Consider the following 17,019-nt stretch of genomic DNA (forward strand, 5'->3'; position numbering starts at 1 on the left):
CATGTTTTAAAGTTAATTAAAACGTTCAATAGCCTGTTGACAGCATGTCAGCAAGACTCCAGAAAGGACTCAGCAGAGGGTCTCTGGTCCATGCTAAGGCGAATTTTACAAGCACGTCCTTTCTCTCCTGAAGCACTGCAGTGATAATAAAAGATCTTTCCTCCCTGTGCTGCTACTAGAACATTACAGTTCTGAGTCATCTCCACACACAGAGGCTTTTCTTATTGTGCAGAGGAGGTTTATTAGCATACACAGCAGGAGCTCCAGTCCAGCCACCCAGGCTGTGGTGCTTAACACCCTCGATCATTTGATTAGCCTCTTCAGACCAAATTACTGGAACTCTAGATTAATAAAACCAGTGTTCACCCTTGGGTGGATTCCTCATTTTCCTAAATCTTGTTGCCTTACCTTCCAGATCCTAGCTGCTTTGAAATCCATTACTTCCAATAAAAGCCCTTTAGGACAACTGACAGTCCTGTCTAGTCCTTCCCCTGCCACCCTGAACTATAAGAGCAAAAGAGGTTTTCATTAATATCTCCCAGCTATGCTAAGCATACTGCAAAAAGAGGTGCAGACAGCAGCAACCAGACACAGAGGAGCTGCACATTGATTTGAGTGCCCACAGATGTGGGCTTAAGGCTCTGAGACATGAAGAAGTGGATGAGTGAACAGGGAGAGAGCCCCACATGTTGAACTGGTCTCTGTCCCTTCCTGCCACCCTTCCTTTTTTTTTTTTTTTTTTTTTTTAAACCAGGGTTTTTCCTTCATAATCTGATAATGAAACCTGCTGAGTGAGTGAGTGAGTGGACAGCATCCCACCACACATTCCTACAAGGTGGCAGACAAGCAGCAGACAGAGGAGCACAGAAGATAACACTTTTAAATGGGCCAGAGAATAAGAATTCAGGAAATCCCTCCAGCAGCACTACATATTCATAGTAGTCTTCACCAAACTCATCTGGGTTTATCCTTTTCTGATCCAGACACACCCCATGCCGAAGCCCCTTCAGCACAAGAACAAAACAACCATCACATCTGCATGTTTTTGCCCTTTGTCTCTGTCCTTTCCCTGCTGTATCAGATATTTGTCCCAGCTCATGCTGGCATATTTGTGAAGGACGCTGACCTATTCAATTCAACCCTTGAAAGATCTACAATGCTGTTGTGCCAAACCACAACTAAAGCAATCTTTGAAAAAAAAAAAAAAAACCAGATTAAAAAACCCGTCCCTAATCCTTCTGTCTTGGCAAAACTTAAAAACATGATTTAATGCATGAGTAAATCCTCAGACATCTCTGTGCATTCTATTTTTCTCCTAGCCACTAGCATGATGATTAGAAACCTGACTGTTTTAAACTGTGCAGCATGCTGAGACCTGGAATTCCACTTTGCCATGGTCTGCCCAGAGCCTGGGAATGGTCCCTGGTACCCTGCATGGTTGACATCTCATCTCTCTGGGCCATAAGCTGAAAGCACTGGTCACAGTGGCATTAAAACATCTTGAACTCCTGCCCCAGCTTTAAAAACTGCTACATCACCTGAAAGTGAGCTTGAGAGAGGTGTCCAAAGCTGAGGGGTCTTTGGGTGTTATCAGACTTTCTGCTGTGCAGAGATACAGGATGCTGCCCGCATGACCTTCTCCCCATGAGCGGTTCTCACTGTGTCTCCTCCTTGAGCACCAGATGAGTCTCACTGAAGTTAAAGGCCATTGGCCATGTGAAAGCAGACTTTGAGAGAAGCAAATCAGACTCCTTACTGTCAGCCAGCAGTAGCAATGGGCTAAGCTATTGATGATTCAGCTCTGCAGTTGCCGCTAGAACTTTGTCTTCTCTTGGCTTTCCCTGCGGAACCCTCCTAATGGAGCAGAACAAGCAGCTACCCTCTGCTGAACAACTGCACAAACAGGAACTGTCAGCAACATCTCAGACCATTGGGGAGCCCTGGCTGCTGATAAGCCTTTAAGAAACCCCATGTTTTACAACAGGAGCTACACACTCATCTTTTCCCCTGCGGGTGAAGGATCCAAAGCAAACACTGCCATGTCCTTATCAGCTGAAACATTTTGTCAGGGAGTGGTCCAAAAGTGACTAAGGCAAGGCTCTCCCCTGTGAAGAGCTATTGTCCTATTTCCAGACAAATTATTTGCATCTAGTTAAATCCTCTGAGCTTTATCAGCAGTTGTATATGAGTAAGAAAACCGTGATGGACACAGTGCTGAAAAAAAAAATACTGTATGTCTCTCACATTCCTTATTCCAAATCAATCCATACGCGGCAGATGGCTACCCATGTTTGTGCTGTGCTGTTAACTGGAAAAAACATGTAAAAACATCCATTTCCCCAGCCACCATCCTAGAAGTAGGAATGGGTATCTACTATCAATTAATCAGTAACAACAGAGGTAGGAGGCTCCAGAGATGAACAGACCCTTTATGGGTGAGAAACAGATGAACTGGCTCAGCTGACAACCCAGAGAAGAAATTCAGTAGCCCTTCTTCCAGCAGGATGGAGGGAACTATAACAGAAGCATTAGATGTGTGTCATTTCTTTTCAGTCTTGGGGATGGGGGTTTCTAAGCAGTATCACAGGTCCCAGTGCACAGCTGATCATGGCAGATGGTTGCTGGATTTTACAGCTGCTAAGAGCAATATGGAGTTGAGATTATTAAGTCTTGGCCTCAGTCACCTGCAATGGCACCTTGATTGCTGAAGCCAGAGGCATTTTTATTTTAAATGGTTGCCTGTGGCCTGTTGCAGGACAAACCTGTTGATTCTCAATCTTTCTTAGCTACTTTACTGGCAGCCAGATCCTGTCATTCACATCCTCAAACCCTGCAGCTCACCCAAATCCTGGAGCACCAGGGAATTTGGGGGCATATGCAAATGGGACATAGGTGGAAAAGCACAAGACCATGTGCCTCCTCTTTTGGTTTCTTGGGATTCACTCAGAGACATCTGCTTCTTGGCATGGGCTCCCATTTGAAAGATTTTAGCTTCAGAGAAGCAGCAACCAAACATGCAAGAGCCAAGAACTGGGCCTCATGGGGCTGGGCCAGATGCCTTCATTCTTTCTCCCACAGCAAAGCTCCTGTGAACTGGGGTCTCCCACATCTCTCACAAAAGCTGCTGACTTCACTCATAATGATAATAATAATACAGACTGTGAGGGCTGTTTGGGTAATGAGCTTTACATTCTTGGGGGAAAAGAAAGGTTTGGTGGCTTGGCTGGTGAAGTGAGTAATGGAGCCAGGACCCATGACCTCCTGGTCCCACACTCAATCTCAAGGAGAAGGTTATTACTCTTGGCACCAGAGATCAGCGGAAAGCAGCTGCTCTGTGTGCTCTGGACTGTTTTACCTGCTTCAATAAACCCTCCACATCCACCCTGGCTGGGAAATACCACTGCTGAAGTCAAGTTGCTAGGATAGGTGAAGGATAGAGGTGCTGTTTATTTTAATTTCATTTAATTAAAGCCATATAATTACTTTTCACATGGCTATATTCATTACTATTTCTTTTGGACTTCAAGCAGGATTTTCCCTTTTAACACTGCACCTGCTCGGACTCTGCAGCTGCCTTAACTCATGCAATAGGGATGAACTGAGATTTAAAAGGAAAGGGAATGTGTATCTTCCTATAAAATGTTCTTGTCTTGTTAGGTCTGTCAGCCACAGCCACCTAAAACTCTCAATCTGGACAAAGATGAGGCTTTTTTGCAGATAAAAGGTCTGGAATACACTGCATGGAATAGTTACAGCTAGTGCAGCAGACCACAAACACAGCAAACCACCAGGTCTTCTCCATACCTCTGCTCTGCCTGTAAAATCACCCATGGTCTTTTAGCCTTAGACAGTCTCTTTGGAAGCTATTGAAGTTGTTATGGAAACTGTTTAAAGCAGTGAGTTATTCTCACAAGGAAGGCTTCACCTCAAACACCAAAGCCGTCTGTGCCCACAGTCCTAGCGGAAAATGGTGCTTGGGCTGCTGAGATGTCCTCATTCTCTTTCAGCTGTGCAAGAGTAGTTTAGGAGATGAAACTAAGGATGCATTGCAAATATCTGGTGAGAAACAAGGGGTTTGCAAACAGGTGACAGGCAAAAGTTCCCATTTCTGGAGCAGTGTACCTCTACCTTGATGTGCACAGCCCTATGTTGTCATCTCTGGGATGTGAATGCTGCTTCTGTACCACACTGCAAAAGCAGCTGCTGTGCTAGTAAAGGAACAGCCACATTCCCTGTGTGCCCTACGCAGGCAGAGATGACATACTGATAGAGCTGGGAAGTCTATGTTGTCCTATGCAGTCAGCATTCTGGCTGATACTGTGCAGAGGGAGCTACTGACAGTGGCAGGGATGACAGAGGTCCCTCCTTGTGAGCATTTTACCCCCAGTGCACATGCCTCCAGCTGGTTGCTGCTGGTTACACTACAAACAAAAGAGTGATGACTACTCAGTTCATCAATGACAGGGACAACACATGGATGCTTCCTGTGCAAAGGAGGTGGGATGAGGACAATGTGGCACACCAGCTCTCTGCTGCTGTTGGGGTATGCTGGAGGAAAGTGTACAGGCTCTTCTAGCTGGCAAATCCCCAAGACTGTTTTACTTTAAGGGTGAAGTTGATTAGTTTGACTGCACTTGCATTTACAGCATTCCCCAAAGATGTACAATCCCAGGAGCTTCAGGTATTGTGCTGCTGTTTGCACAGCAGAGCTGCCAGGCACAGGCATGACTTTCAGCAAAGGCCTTCTAACCCTGATGCAGAGGGATGTGGCAGCACTGGGGACAAGAGCTCAGCATGATGTTTGGACTGACAAGTGTTTCAGCAGAGGAGTTGGGTGGGCTGCTAGGAAACCCGTGGATAAAACCGTGGTAGCCTGGAGGGAGGACTTCTGCCCCAAGAGAGGGCAATGTCATTTCTACCTCCTCTCCTCCTTGATCCTCAGCCCAGATCTACATGTACATCTAGCTCTGCATTTTGGAAATGCAGGATCTCCCTCGTTGCATCAACTGCTCCTCCAGGTTTCTGGAACACCTCTCCCTGCTTTCCACTTCCATCGGAGAGTTACTCAAGTGATTATGAAACCAAATGGCTTTGACCTTTGAAGTGGGAAATCAACGGCTGGGCAGCGTTCAATTTACTGCAGAAATATTTACAGGCACATCAGGAGCATTGTGTTAATTTCTTTCATTCTGGGGGGAAGGCAAGGAGCCAGCATGTGTTATGCTTCATTCATACATTAAGATCTTCTTTGTGACTGTTGGTTTACCTGCCCTGGTCTTCTGCCGTGACCTGGGGACCATCTCAGCTGCGGTGCAGAAGTCAGAGACATGGGGGAAAATTTTCCTAGAACCGAAAAAGTGCAGAAAACTCTTTCTGGGGGCATCTAGCAGCACAGAGGTCCCCAGAGACTCAAATAGCCTAGCCATGGGCGACTGCATGATGGAGAGTGGGCATGGAGGTTAGGCTCCTGGAGCGCTACTCTTGCTCCCTGTGCTGACTGCCAGGGCTGGCCAGCACTGCAGCAGCATCTCCAGGGATGCAGTCAAATTAGTCCTCACAGGCATCATGAGCCTTTGGTACTTTCCTGGCGAACTGAGGGAGAGCATGCTTGTTCCCTGAGGAATGGGCAGGAATTCTGGAGGACACATGCAGGGTTCTCAAAATGTTGAGTCTGTGCCTCCATCGAAGAGGTTAACAGCCTGAGTAGGAGTAAAAACCCAGGCTTGCAGGTTCTCTATTTATTTGACTGGTTGGACCTGCAGCCATTTTTCAACTCAAACATTCTGCGAGCTGGCTAAAGGGGCGAATTTAAGTTTGCCAAGGCTAATTTTAGTAAGAGACAGCCTTACACCACTTCCCTCAGGGCTAGCTACATTAAAAGGAAAAAAAAAAATCAACCACAGATTAAAATCACCCAATTATCATACTACAGCAAATAAAAACATTAGCCAAAGATGTAATCTCACGTGCTATTAAAATGCACTAACACACAAAATACCATTCCCAGATACCATCTCCGAGGTGAATGCCACACACAATAGCCCATCTAAAAGTGATTACTGACATTGTTACAGTGTGTGTTCTGACATTCCAGAGTGGGCTGGGGTGGGTAAAGAGTCTGAGCAGCCATAAAACATGGTGCCTTTCATTTTCACATGCTGCTTTGAACTTAGAGTTCATTAAGGATCTGGGAAAAGGAGGACTGGGTGAAGTATAGAAGGTGGGATACGTGATGTGAGCTGGAAGTGTGCTGAAAATTTATCCCATGGCTAGGCAAGAAGCTGAACAGAGTTCACATCAGATGCCAGGCTGAGAGCGGGCAAACAATACTCAAACTGCCTACCTTCTTCTGATGTGCACATCACCTTCATATCTTAGTGCCTACCACACTTCTTGCTACTAGACATGGTCTCCAGTTACGTAGATTTGTTGATGGTAACCAGCAAAATTAGTATCTTTGGATGTGATGAAGATGTTTGTGTCCAAGCCCAAGCCTCATTTTCCTCAAAGCATCTGCATCTGAAGTCTTCTCCTATTCCTCACATCTTGCATAATAAAACTATTGCCTGTCTTTTAGAGGTCACTTAAGTCCCATGCTAAGACTAAGATCTCCATAACAATTCTCACTACAAATGTCCAGTGTCTGTGTAAAACAAGACTGATAGCTACAGGCATTACAAAGAAATGAGACAAGCCTAGGCTCACTCTAAGCTACTTCTGAATTGTGATTTCCTTTTTCCAGCAAGGTGATTAGGGGAAGTCTGGGATCATACATGTTGTAACCAGAGAGGGAAAAAAAAGTTTTTAGCATCACCTTGTAATGTCTGCTCTAAAAGACCTGACAGGTCTTTTAGTGAATGCCCTCTTCAGATGCCTGGAGGAATAAGGATTGATTTATTCTGCTTCACTGAGGGAAAACAAGTTAAGTGTAGAGTGACTGTAAAGGTCTATGTGATCTAGGAACCAAGGATTATAGTCTTTTCTCTTTGCTATTATAGGTCTGGAGCACTTGGCCAAGGGTTCAGAAGACAATGTAGCTCCTCAGAGACTCCATAGCTTTTGAAAGATGTCCACAGGATGGCCAGGCATCTGACTTGACCTACCCATACTCTAACTAGCCAGAGTACCAGAATCTCCAGCATGGGCTGTTCAAATCTGCCTGAGATCTTGGCATTGCTGAAGCACTTTCTCCTGCACCCTTACTGCTGCTGTGAGTCCTCCTGGCCATGCACACAGTACAGAGCTATGGTTAGAGCTCAGCTCTATCTTAACCTGCCCATCTTCTCCTCTTGCACATCTCAGTGCCCCAGCTGGCTCTGTCCTGCCAGGTGCAGGTCAACCAGGTACCAGCTGTTGCCTTGACTCCAGTACATGTCAGTGTAACTGCGTTCAGACCATGCCTAGAACCTTGCTCACAGTGGAAAAGGTAATTAAACTAAATTTAAACCTCTCAGATTTGCAGCAGATGAAGAGCACACACGAAGCACCCACCATGGCTATGGCACCCTGCAGCCTCTTCTAGTTCTTGAATCATCCCTCAGAGCTGGTGGAAAGCTTGGTCTGACCAGCAGCTATATAAGCTATTTTGGGTTTGATATGCAGCAGATTTGATAAGAAAGCTCTCAGGAAAAAGCAAATTTCCTCTTGGATTCAGCAGAACAGGGCACATTATTCCGGCACACACAGTTCCCTTTCCTATAAGCTCATGAAGTGGCCTTCTAAAATTAGGAATAAGAGGTGAAGCTCTGGCCCTGCTGCGAGCAAGGACTTCTATCTCCAGGATCAAGATGACTTTTGAGAGTCCCTTCCAATACAACACAATCTGTGAACCTGTTGATCTGTGACCAGGATTCACTTCAGGGGTACAGTAGACCATAACTGATGGTGGAGAGGTGAGGAGGGCAGAGGGCCCTGTGTTTCCTGCATTGCTTCCCTGGCATGTCTCTTATCTACATGCCTATTATTTGAGTCAGGGGTTTACACTAGGTCAGTGCAGGTGCCTAATGATGCTGAGCATTATCTGAGGAGCTCAGACCACCTCCCAAGACCAAGGGAGGAAAGAGGCTGGAAGTGAGAAGCAAGGCACCTCTGTTTGGCCACAGCTTGGTGCATTTGTGTTTGAATCAGACTCGCCTGCCTCACACTAGAAGTGTGTCATTCAGTGTGGCTCCAACCCAAGCTCCCATGAAGTAGGGGTACATTCATGTATCCTTATCACCTCTGTGGCCCCAGGTGCCCATGGCACCTCCTTAGTGTCTCCTGTGATCTACTGAGTGGGGGTAGTGGAGCCAAAGCCATCTGGGTGATGGTGGTGCCTGGAGGATGGGGCACATTTTGCACTCAAAAATCTCCACTGTTTGGCAAACTCCCCTGTTGCAGCCTCACGCCATGGCTTTGCACCATGCAGGGAAACAAGACACTAGGGAGTGGGCAAGAAAAGCCTGCTGGCAGCACGGGCTCAGAGGTCATTGCCAGGGACAAGTTAAGAGAGAGGCTTGCTTTAGAGACAGTGATCTCCTCTGCCTTTGAAAACAATGTTCAGTTATAGGAAAAAGATTAATAATAAGAAAAAATGTCTTGATAACCATCTTTTATCTCTAGCTGTTATTCTGATGCTTTCTTCTGTTTCCTTTGCTGCCCTCATCTTGTGTCATTTTGTAACCTGTATTCACCATCAATATTGATTTACAGGCAAGCAGTTCAGTATTTGACCCAGAGACAATGAATCTCTGATACTCAGCTGTGCTCCAGCCAGTGTCATGTTCCATATAAAGCCCCTCAGTTTTCACTGGGGTCATTGCTCATACTCAGCAGTTTCCTTTTTATCTTGGTCTAGTCTTTAAAAAAAAAAAAGGACAATGACTGAGTTTCTAAAAATGCCAGTACTCCAGAGGGTAATAGCCATGATCTCCCACACTCAGCATATACACAGAGATGGGAGATGCACAAAGAGGAGCAGAGGAGAAAGAATCCTGCCTACCCTCACATGGGAGGATGTTGGGACATGCTGTCTTTAAGAGCATTGGCACCTTTCCAAGTGTTGGGGATGGTCCTGTGTCAGATGGGTGCTGTCTCAGGCTCTTCATGCCACCCGCAGCCCCTGTAATGGAGAAGAGTCCCTCTGAAGCTGTATCCCCCTGCAGAGGCACATGAAGTGGGCATGGTCCTCAGGGGGCAGAAGACAGCTGTCTGAGGGTGGAGATGGCAGCATCAATCCTGCTGAAAACAAACAGGAGTGTTTCTGTTCCTTCAGTTGTCCTCTCTGTTGCAGGTGAGTGCCAAAGAGAGGCCTGAGCATCTCTTTACTGCTGCAGGCTCCTGGAAAAAGGAGCAACCTCCCACCAGATTGCTCAAGGAGTTCCAAGAGAGAAAACAGCAAACAAAACCTGCACTTTATGACTTGAACCTTAGTTTCTAATTGCACCGTTGCTGCAAACAAGCATAAACCAGAGATGAACAGGGAGCTGTGAGTCACGGGTGGCTCCCCCTCATGGCTTTGAAAACCAGAGAGGAAGAGAAGACAAGAGCTAAAAGGTTGCACTGCTGCTACCAAAGCAGAGCTGACAAAAGCTTCCAGACTCCTGCCAAGCTACTTTGAAGCAGGATAATGAGGAAGGCAAAAGACCCCGGAGGAAAGTAGAGGTGACCCACAGAAATTGTCCCTGTTCCTCTTCCCTTGGGCTGCTGAGCTGCTCCAGCACAGTGCTCTGCTGCAGCACTGCCAAGTGCTTAAAGCTGACCCCCAAAGCCAGGCACAAGCAAACGAGTGCAGCACAAAAGAGGTGGAAAGCAGAATGAAACCCCTCTGAGCAGGCACTGCCAGAGCATCCAAAGGGTGCCCAGCGAGGCGCAGGCCCAAGCGGGCTGCTCAGCTCAGGAGGGGCTGGTGTTAACCAGCAGCCACAGAAAGAGGAATGCTTCCATCTGCGCTCTCTGCATGCTGCTTCTGCTGCTCTGTGCCCTCCTCACAGAGACATGTCAGATAAATGCTGTTACTGATCAGTTCTGTGCAAGAAGAGAATTTTACAGATTCCTGTCCCTCCAAACACTGTGTTGAATAGTGTCACTTCCAAGTGCTTGCCGAGGCCCTGATCTGGCCAGCTGCTTAATATCAGAGTGCTTTGTGCTTTCCAGCTTGTGATAAGCATTTGGGCAGGCAGAGTTAGGGCCAGCATCCCAGCTAATCCAGAAAAGGGCCACAAGGATGATCAGAGGGCTGGAGCACCTCTCCTGTGAAGACAGACTGAAAGATTTGGGGCTGTTCAGTCTAGAGAAGAGAAGGCTCTGAGGTGACCTTATTGTAGCCTTACAGTATCTGAAGGGAGCCTACAAGAAAGCTGGGGAAGGACTTTTTAGGGTATCAGGTAGTGACAGGACTAGAGGAAATGGAATAAAGCTGGAAGTGGGGAGATTCAGACTGGAGGTGAGGAAGAAGTTCTTCCCCATGAGAGTGGTGAGAGCCTGGAATGGGTTATCCAGAGAGGTGGTTGAGGCTCCATCCCTGGAGGTGTTTAAGTCCAGGCTGGATGAGGCTCTGGCCAGCCTGATCTAGTGTGAGGTGTCCCTGCCCATGGCAGGGGGGTTGGAACTAGATGATCCTTGTGGTCCCTTCCAACCCTGACTGATTCTATGATTGTATGATCCCACGATTCTATGATTGATTCTATGATTCTATGATTCTGTGATTCTAATCACAGTCCTGAGAAAGGTCTTGCAGGCCCAAAAGCCTGGCTGTTTTTTCCAATCATGTCATCTGGGCTAATAAAAGTGATTACCTCTTCCTACCAACCCTTTCTCATTGATCCCACAGGCTGTTCTTCAAATGTCACCCAGCAAGGAGGGAGCACACATCCAATTATAAAAAGCAAAAAGATTAGCTTGATGACAAAGCAGCAGGGTCAGTGGTGCTGATATGCTGCAAGAAACAAATTAGCTGTGGCTGGTTTTGACACCTTCCAAGCCAAAGGAACACAGAAGGAGGCATTTTGGGGTGGGCTGAGGTATTCTCCAGCACTATAGGCAGCATAAGAAGTGCAGACTGTCTTCCTAACCCCTCCTCTGAGGTTTGGTGTTATATTTGTTTAAATAAGGAGCTTTGAACATGCTGGAAAGCTAATAACTACTCAAAACCTGATAAAGGCAAGAAAACTTCCAATGCAACTTAGACTTTGTGTGGTGAAATTTCCCTTTTATGTGGGGCAAATTCCTGCCTTTCTTTTGAACCTGTGGTCGCTAGTCCCACTTGGTGTGGGTCACTGCATAGACAAGGGCAGAAACCAGTTCAAGCCACGGTCCCACCCCACCACACCTCACAGAGATGAACAAAGATTGCCAACACAAAGCAAGAGCTGCAGAATCAAGGGAGAAAAATCAGCCTTTCTCTGCTTCCTCCACCACACCCTGTTAACCAAAGCAGAGGTTCAGGCTTCTCTGAATATAGTACAACAAAGACAACATATTTAGATGAAAGCTGGGCTAGCTGATTTCTGTACCCTGGGCCACAGAGAATTCCAGAGTCCTGAAGCAGGCCTTGGAGAGGGATGTAGGACCATTACTATGGACACGCAGGGTATGCAGGTGCCTCTGAGCATACACTTGTTAGGAAGCTGAAAGCTTAGCTCTTCAGCGCTGGTGTTTCCCACCAATTCCACAAAACTGCTTCTCCTCTTTTCAAGACTCAGTGCTTCATGAAAGGATGAACATTTGGGGATAGCCTTAATGGCTTCTTGAACACTTGGTACCAGAGTATTCCCAGATGTTAGCCTAACCCACAGGAAACAGCACAGCAAACTCACCAGGTTACCACCCAAGACTTACACCGAGCGCTTTCTAGAACTTCCTGATCAGTTCTTAAATAAGAAGGGGGAACAGAAAGCTGAGGACAACATGTAGTTTCTACACCTTCTGCTTTTCCTTTCCTGTTCTGCTCTGCTCTTCCACTATTGCATCTCGTCTGTATCTCTGCTTTTCCAGCAGCTTCTTGCCGTGCCTCCTCTGCAAGTTAGTGGTGCTGGCCCCCGGGAGTATGGGGGCCTGTGTGCATGGAAGCTGGGGAATAGATGTTGCTGCCATCAAGTATTCCCTGTGCCTGTGTCTGCACACAGGCCAGCCCCTCAGCTTGTGTGAGGTCTGTGAAAGCCACTGGAGTGCCACAGCCTCACAACAGCTGCTTACAGTTGTACCTGTTGGCATGTGTGGGAAATGTATGACCCCATTTATATCAACGGTGGAAAAAGGGACACTCCTGATAATTAGCTGAGGTCATTAGTACTGCACATACGGCTCTTCCAAATGGCCCTGCTTCCCAAAGGCTGCACACCTGCAGCAGGATAGGGTGCCCTGGGAGTCTGTCCACACCATTTCTAAAAACTCTGAAGAGTGCAGATGAAGAAGTGGAGCATGGAAATAGAGCAGAGAAGCCACTCATTGAAGAAGCCCTGCCTAGACAGAAACCTCATGCTGCTGAAACTTTCATCTCATTTCCTGATTCCAGCACCTCATCCTCCCCCCTCTTCAAACTGCAAATCTTCCTCTCCATACACCAGGCTTCTCCATAAATAGCCAGGTGCAGCCAGGCTGTGACACACACCTAGGTGGACATGGTGTGGTGCTGGTGGGACAAAGGCTACTCCACAGCACAACCCAGCACCTGCAGTTGGCACCCAACCCTCAGCACCACGTCATGCCCTTGCCACCCGGGAAAAATGAGGCAGAATCGCAAAGTCTCACCAGATTCCAGCACCAGATGCATTTCAAACAATATTTCATATTAATTCTAGGTGAGGAGGGTGGGAGTCCTCCACTGCCACTGCCACGGGAGGGCCACAGCACAGCACCTATCCAAACACTGACCTGCAGCTGCTTCTGCTACAGGCACTGGTGTGGATGTAAACCTGGGCAAGAGAAACTCTTCCTATTCCCCCTTTCTGTGGCACAGGGCAATTTCAGAGCCACACCCTTTAGGCTGTCACCCCCACCAGCACCCCGGGGCCTGCAGGCAGCATGATGTGTCTGTGGGAGTTGTTGTCAGGGCAGAGCAATGGGCAGAAATGAAACTCCTGTGGTGTTACCTTCACACAGGCCAAAAGGAAGTTTTAAGGATTCCTTAGTCCTTATTTAGCAAATCTGTTTGCTTTGGAGGGAGGTCCTAGTGATAGTGTCTGGGGCTGACCACGTGCCTGGCTGCAGTGTGGCAGTGTGCAAGAGTTGTGCAGCATCCTACCTGGCCAGCACTCCTGGGACACTTGAGGGGTGTCTGCACCCCTGATCACCTGCAGGATTTCTGACCATCTCCAGCACCTGGATTCATCCCCTGCCCTGGCTGCCTTGGGTGCCAGCTGGGGTGAAGCCAAAGCAACAATGAGAGGATGAGAGATGGGAGGGACCAGCCTGGCACAAAGTGTCACCAGTAAGGATGGGGACTCTTGGGAAAGCCAAAGTCCAGTGCCCAGTGGGGGACAAAGTCTCTGAGCACCAGTGTCTTCAGGATTTTCCTGGTGCCACAGGTCCTGGTGCAGGGAGCATAGAGGGTGCATGGGTGGGGTGGGAGGTATGGGGGCAACCCAAGGTAGGGAGTGCCTGTGGGGTGTGGGGGTACGTGTGGGGCAAGGGGTGCAGAGACATCCCTGAGTCAAGGTGTGTATGTGTGATGCTCTTAGGTGGAAAGCACAGGGACATTGCAGAGCAGGCAGTGTTTGGGGGTGCAGAGACAGCGCAAATTGCAGGGACACTCTGGGACGGCAAGGATGCATGGGCAGGAGGGGTGTTGGGGCACTGCAGGTGAGGAACGCTTGGAGCACAGGGACACTGCAGTGGGAAGGGAGCATGCGTGTAGCATGGGAATACTGTGAGGAGTAGCACAGGTGGGCAGGGGGAGTGTAGAGTTACTGGGGGGCGGCGAGCACGAGGGAAGCACAGGGACACCACCTTGGGGCAGGAGCAGGCGAGCGGCGTGGGGACACCATCGGGATGGAGCCTGCATGGTCAGAAGGAGCGTGGGGACACCACGAGGGCGTGGGAGCACGCGCGGAGCACAGGGACCGCGCGGTGGGGCAGGATCGGGCGAGCGGCTTAGGGACACGGCGGGGACTGAGCCCGCGCGGTCGGGGGTCGCAAGCGGGGCGGGGACGCGCGTGGGACAGACGGAGGGGTGCGCGTCGCGGGCTGCCATTGGCTGCGGCTGGCTGATGTCACGGAGGGTGTCGCTATAAGCTCCGCGGCGCCTAACGGGCGGCACGAGTCGCGCGGGTGCGCGGCGGGACGGGACAGGGCGGGAGCGGTGCAGTGCGGTTCAGTTAAGCCCAGCCGGATCTGGTACGGTGCTGTCCGGTCCCGGGCAGGCACAGCGCGAGCGCTCCCGCGCCCAGCTCGCCCTGCACCTGCCGTCCCGTATGCGCGGTTCGCGGCGCAGCGCTGCCGTGGAGGACCTCTAGGCAAAGCCGAGCCCCCGCCGCCTGCCCCGGGGGAGCTGTTGGAGGGGCCATGGCGGGGGTGGCGGGCACCGAGCTGCCAGCCGGCAACGTCAGCGGCAATGAAAGCGCCACTGACCCTATAGTGTCTCGGGACGTGTGGATGGTGGGCATGGGGATGCTCATGTCGGTGATTGTCCTGGCCATCGTCTTCGGCAACGTGCTGGTGATCACTGCCATCGCCCGGTTCCAGCGCCTGCAGACTGTTACCAACTATTTCATCACTTCGCTGGCCTGCGCTGACCTGGTGATGGGGCTGACTGTGGTGCCCTTTGGTGCCAGCCACATCATCATGGAGATGTGGACGTTTGGGAACTTCTGGTGTGAGTTCTGGACGTCCTTGGATGTGCTCTGCGTCACGGCCAGCATTGAGACTCTTTGTGTCATTGCCGTGGACCGGTACTTCGCCATCACCTCTCCTTTCAAGTACCAGAGCTTGCTGACCAAGAGCAAGGCACGTGTGGTCATCCTTGTGGTGTGGGTGGTCTCAGCCCTCACCTCCTTCTTGCCTATCCAAATGCACTGGTACCGGGCAGACCGCATTGAGGCCATCCAGTGCTACGAGAAGGACACGTGCTGTGACTTTTTCACTAACCAAGCCTATGCCATTGCCTCCTCCATCATCTCCTTCTATCTGCCACTTGTGGTCATGGTATTTGTGTACGCCAGGGTCTTCCAGGTGGCCAAGAAGCAGTTGCAGAAGATAGACAGGAGCGAGGGGAGATTTCACACGCAGAACAAGGAGCAGGATCAGAAAGGGGGAGCTGGGCATCGTCGTTCCTCCAAGTTCTTTTTGAAGGAGCACAAGGCCCTCAAGACCTTGGGCATCATCATGGGCACCTTCACACTGTGCTGGCTGCCCTTCTTTATCGTCAATATTGTGCATGTTATCCAGGACGACATCATACCCAAGTATGTGTACATCCTCTTGAACTGGTTAGGATATGTCAACTCTGCCTTCAACCCTTTGATCTACTGCCGGAGCCCAGACTTCAGGTATGCCTTCCAGGAGCTCCTGTGCCTCCGCAGGTCTGCCCTGAAGATGTATGCCAATGGCTACTCAAACAGCAACGGCAAGAGTGACTACAATGAGGAGGACAACGGCTATCCCCTGGCAACGGATAAAACCTGCGAGTTGCTCTGCGAAGAGGTTTCCTTCCCTCACCCCGAGAGTTTTTTGCGCTGCAAAGGTATTGTGCCAAATGGGTAGCGTCGAGATACGGGGGGCTCTGGTGTGGCATGCAGCAGTTATAAAGAGGAACCTGTCGTCTAAGGAGTAAAAAGCTTCTCCCCACCCCCCCACCCCCCCGCCGATAATAATAATGAGCCTCTTCTAGATCGCACCTAAAATCTAATGGCTGCGAGAAACCCAAACTCGTCAAACCTCCCGCAGACAGGCAAGGGGATGCCCCCGGGAGGCTTGGGTGGCTTCTCGCACACTGCCCGTTTCGGGGCATGACCGTGGGTCCCTGAGCAAGAGGGGGATGTGTGGAATTTAAGGCCGTGCGTGTCCCTGGAGGAACTTCCTGGCCGTGGCCGGCGTTGAAGTACCTCATGACACCCCCGTTAGCGGCCGCGGCTGCTGCGGAAGCGGGGCTGGAGCTGGGGCTGCACCGCCCGCCCCGGCGGCAGCACCGAGACTCCGTAGGACCCTTCTCGGTTCCCTCCTCGTAACCGAGCCGGTGGCTGTGGAACCCCACTGTAGTCCAGCATAGGGGGACTATGCGGAGGTGGCCCCCTGCGGAAGAACCCCACGAGAGGGGATGCTGGAGCGGCGCTGAGCGCGGCTCGGTGGTGCTGTGTCGGACCCGCGGCTGTTGCCGCCAGTGGGACCGTTTGAACGGCTTCCAGAAACGGAGAAAGCTTATTTTGACAAGTACTGTAGGACTTTGTGCTAAAATAATAATAATAGAAATTAATGGAACTGTTTCCTCAGAGTGTCAGGCTGTGACTGTGGGTCTCGGGAATGTGGTTCTGGGCAGTGGGGTGAAACGCTGCTACAACCACAGACCATCCCTCGTTGAGCCTCCAGCCGAAGTCTTCCAACTGCCCCGTTTGTTCAGACGGAGTTTTGGATGACAGCGAGCCGGAGGAGGTGGACCGAGGCGGGTTTCCCCTTCCCTGTGGCGGGCTGGAGGCACGGCCCTGGCCGCGGGACGGCCGGAGGTCGGTTGGTTTGGTGGCTGAGGGGTTTTCTCCTCTTTGCTCTGCCTCCTCTGCCCGCGTTGCAGGAGCTGGCGGCGGCAGCGCCAGGGCTGTCAGTGAACTCGGGCCGGTAGGTGTGGGCTGTGGGACGGGGACAGGGACAGGGACAGGGACACGGAGGCCACTGCTGCCGAGGGCTTGCTCTATGCAAGTCCCTGGCTGTAGGGAAGCAGCAAATGGGGTGGTAAATGGAGCTTCCCCCACCATTGCCTTCACTCGCGGCTCCTGGGTGAAAAGCTGGACCCGAGCGCCGGGAGGATGTGCAAGTGCGTGGCCTTTCCAGAAACATTTGTTTGGGTGGAAAGTATGCTCATGGGACCTGCCAGCGCTCCGTGGAGGCTCTTGG

The 17,019-nt window shown here is 50.2% G+C and overlaps 1 protein-coding gene across 1 annotated transcript; it reads left to right on the forward strand.

Moving 5' to 3' along the window:
* The first annotated feature begins 14,493 nt into the window (after positions 1–14,493).
* Positions 14,494–15,678, forward strand: ADRB2 (adrenoceptor beta 2). Its single transcript, XM_054389109.1, has one exon. The coding sequence runs from the start codon at positions 14,572–14,574 to the stop codon at positions 15,676–15,678; it is 1,107 nt and encodes a 368-aa protein (XP_054245084.1). The 5' UTR covers positions 14,494–14,571.
* Positions 15,679–17,019: the final 1,341 nt, after the last annotated feature.

This window comes from Indicator indicator, chromosome 18 (genome assembly GCF_027791375.1).
Source record: "Indicator indicator isolate 239-I01 chromosome 18, UM_Iind_1.1, whole genome shotgun sequence".
In the NCBI taxonomy this organism is placed as follows: Eukaryota; Metazoa; Chordata; class Aves; order Piciformes; family Indicatoridae; genus Indicator; species Indicator indicator.

Coding starts and splice junctions, on each gene's coding strand:
- ADRB2 (XM_054389109.1), top strand. CDS start 14,572: ATGGTGGGCATGGGGATGCTCATGTCGGTGATTGTCCTGGCCATCGTC.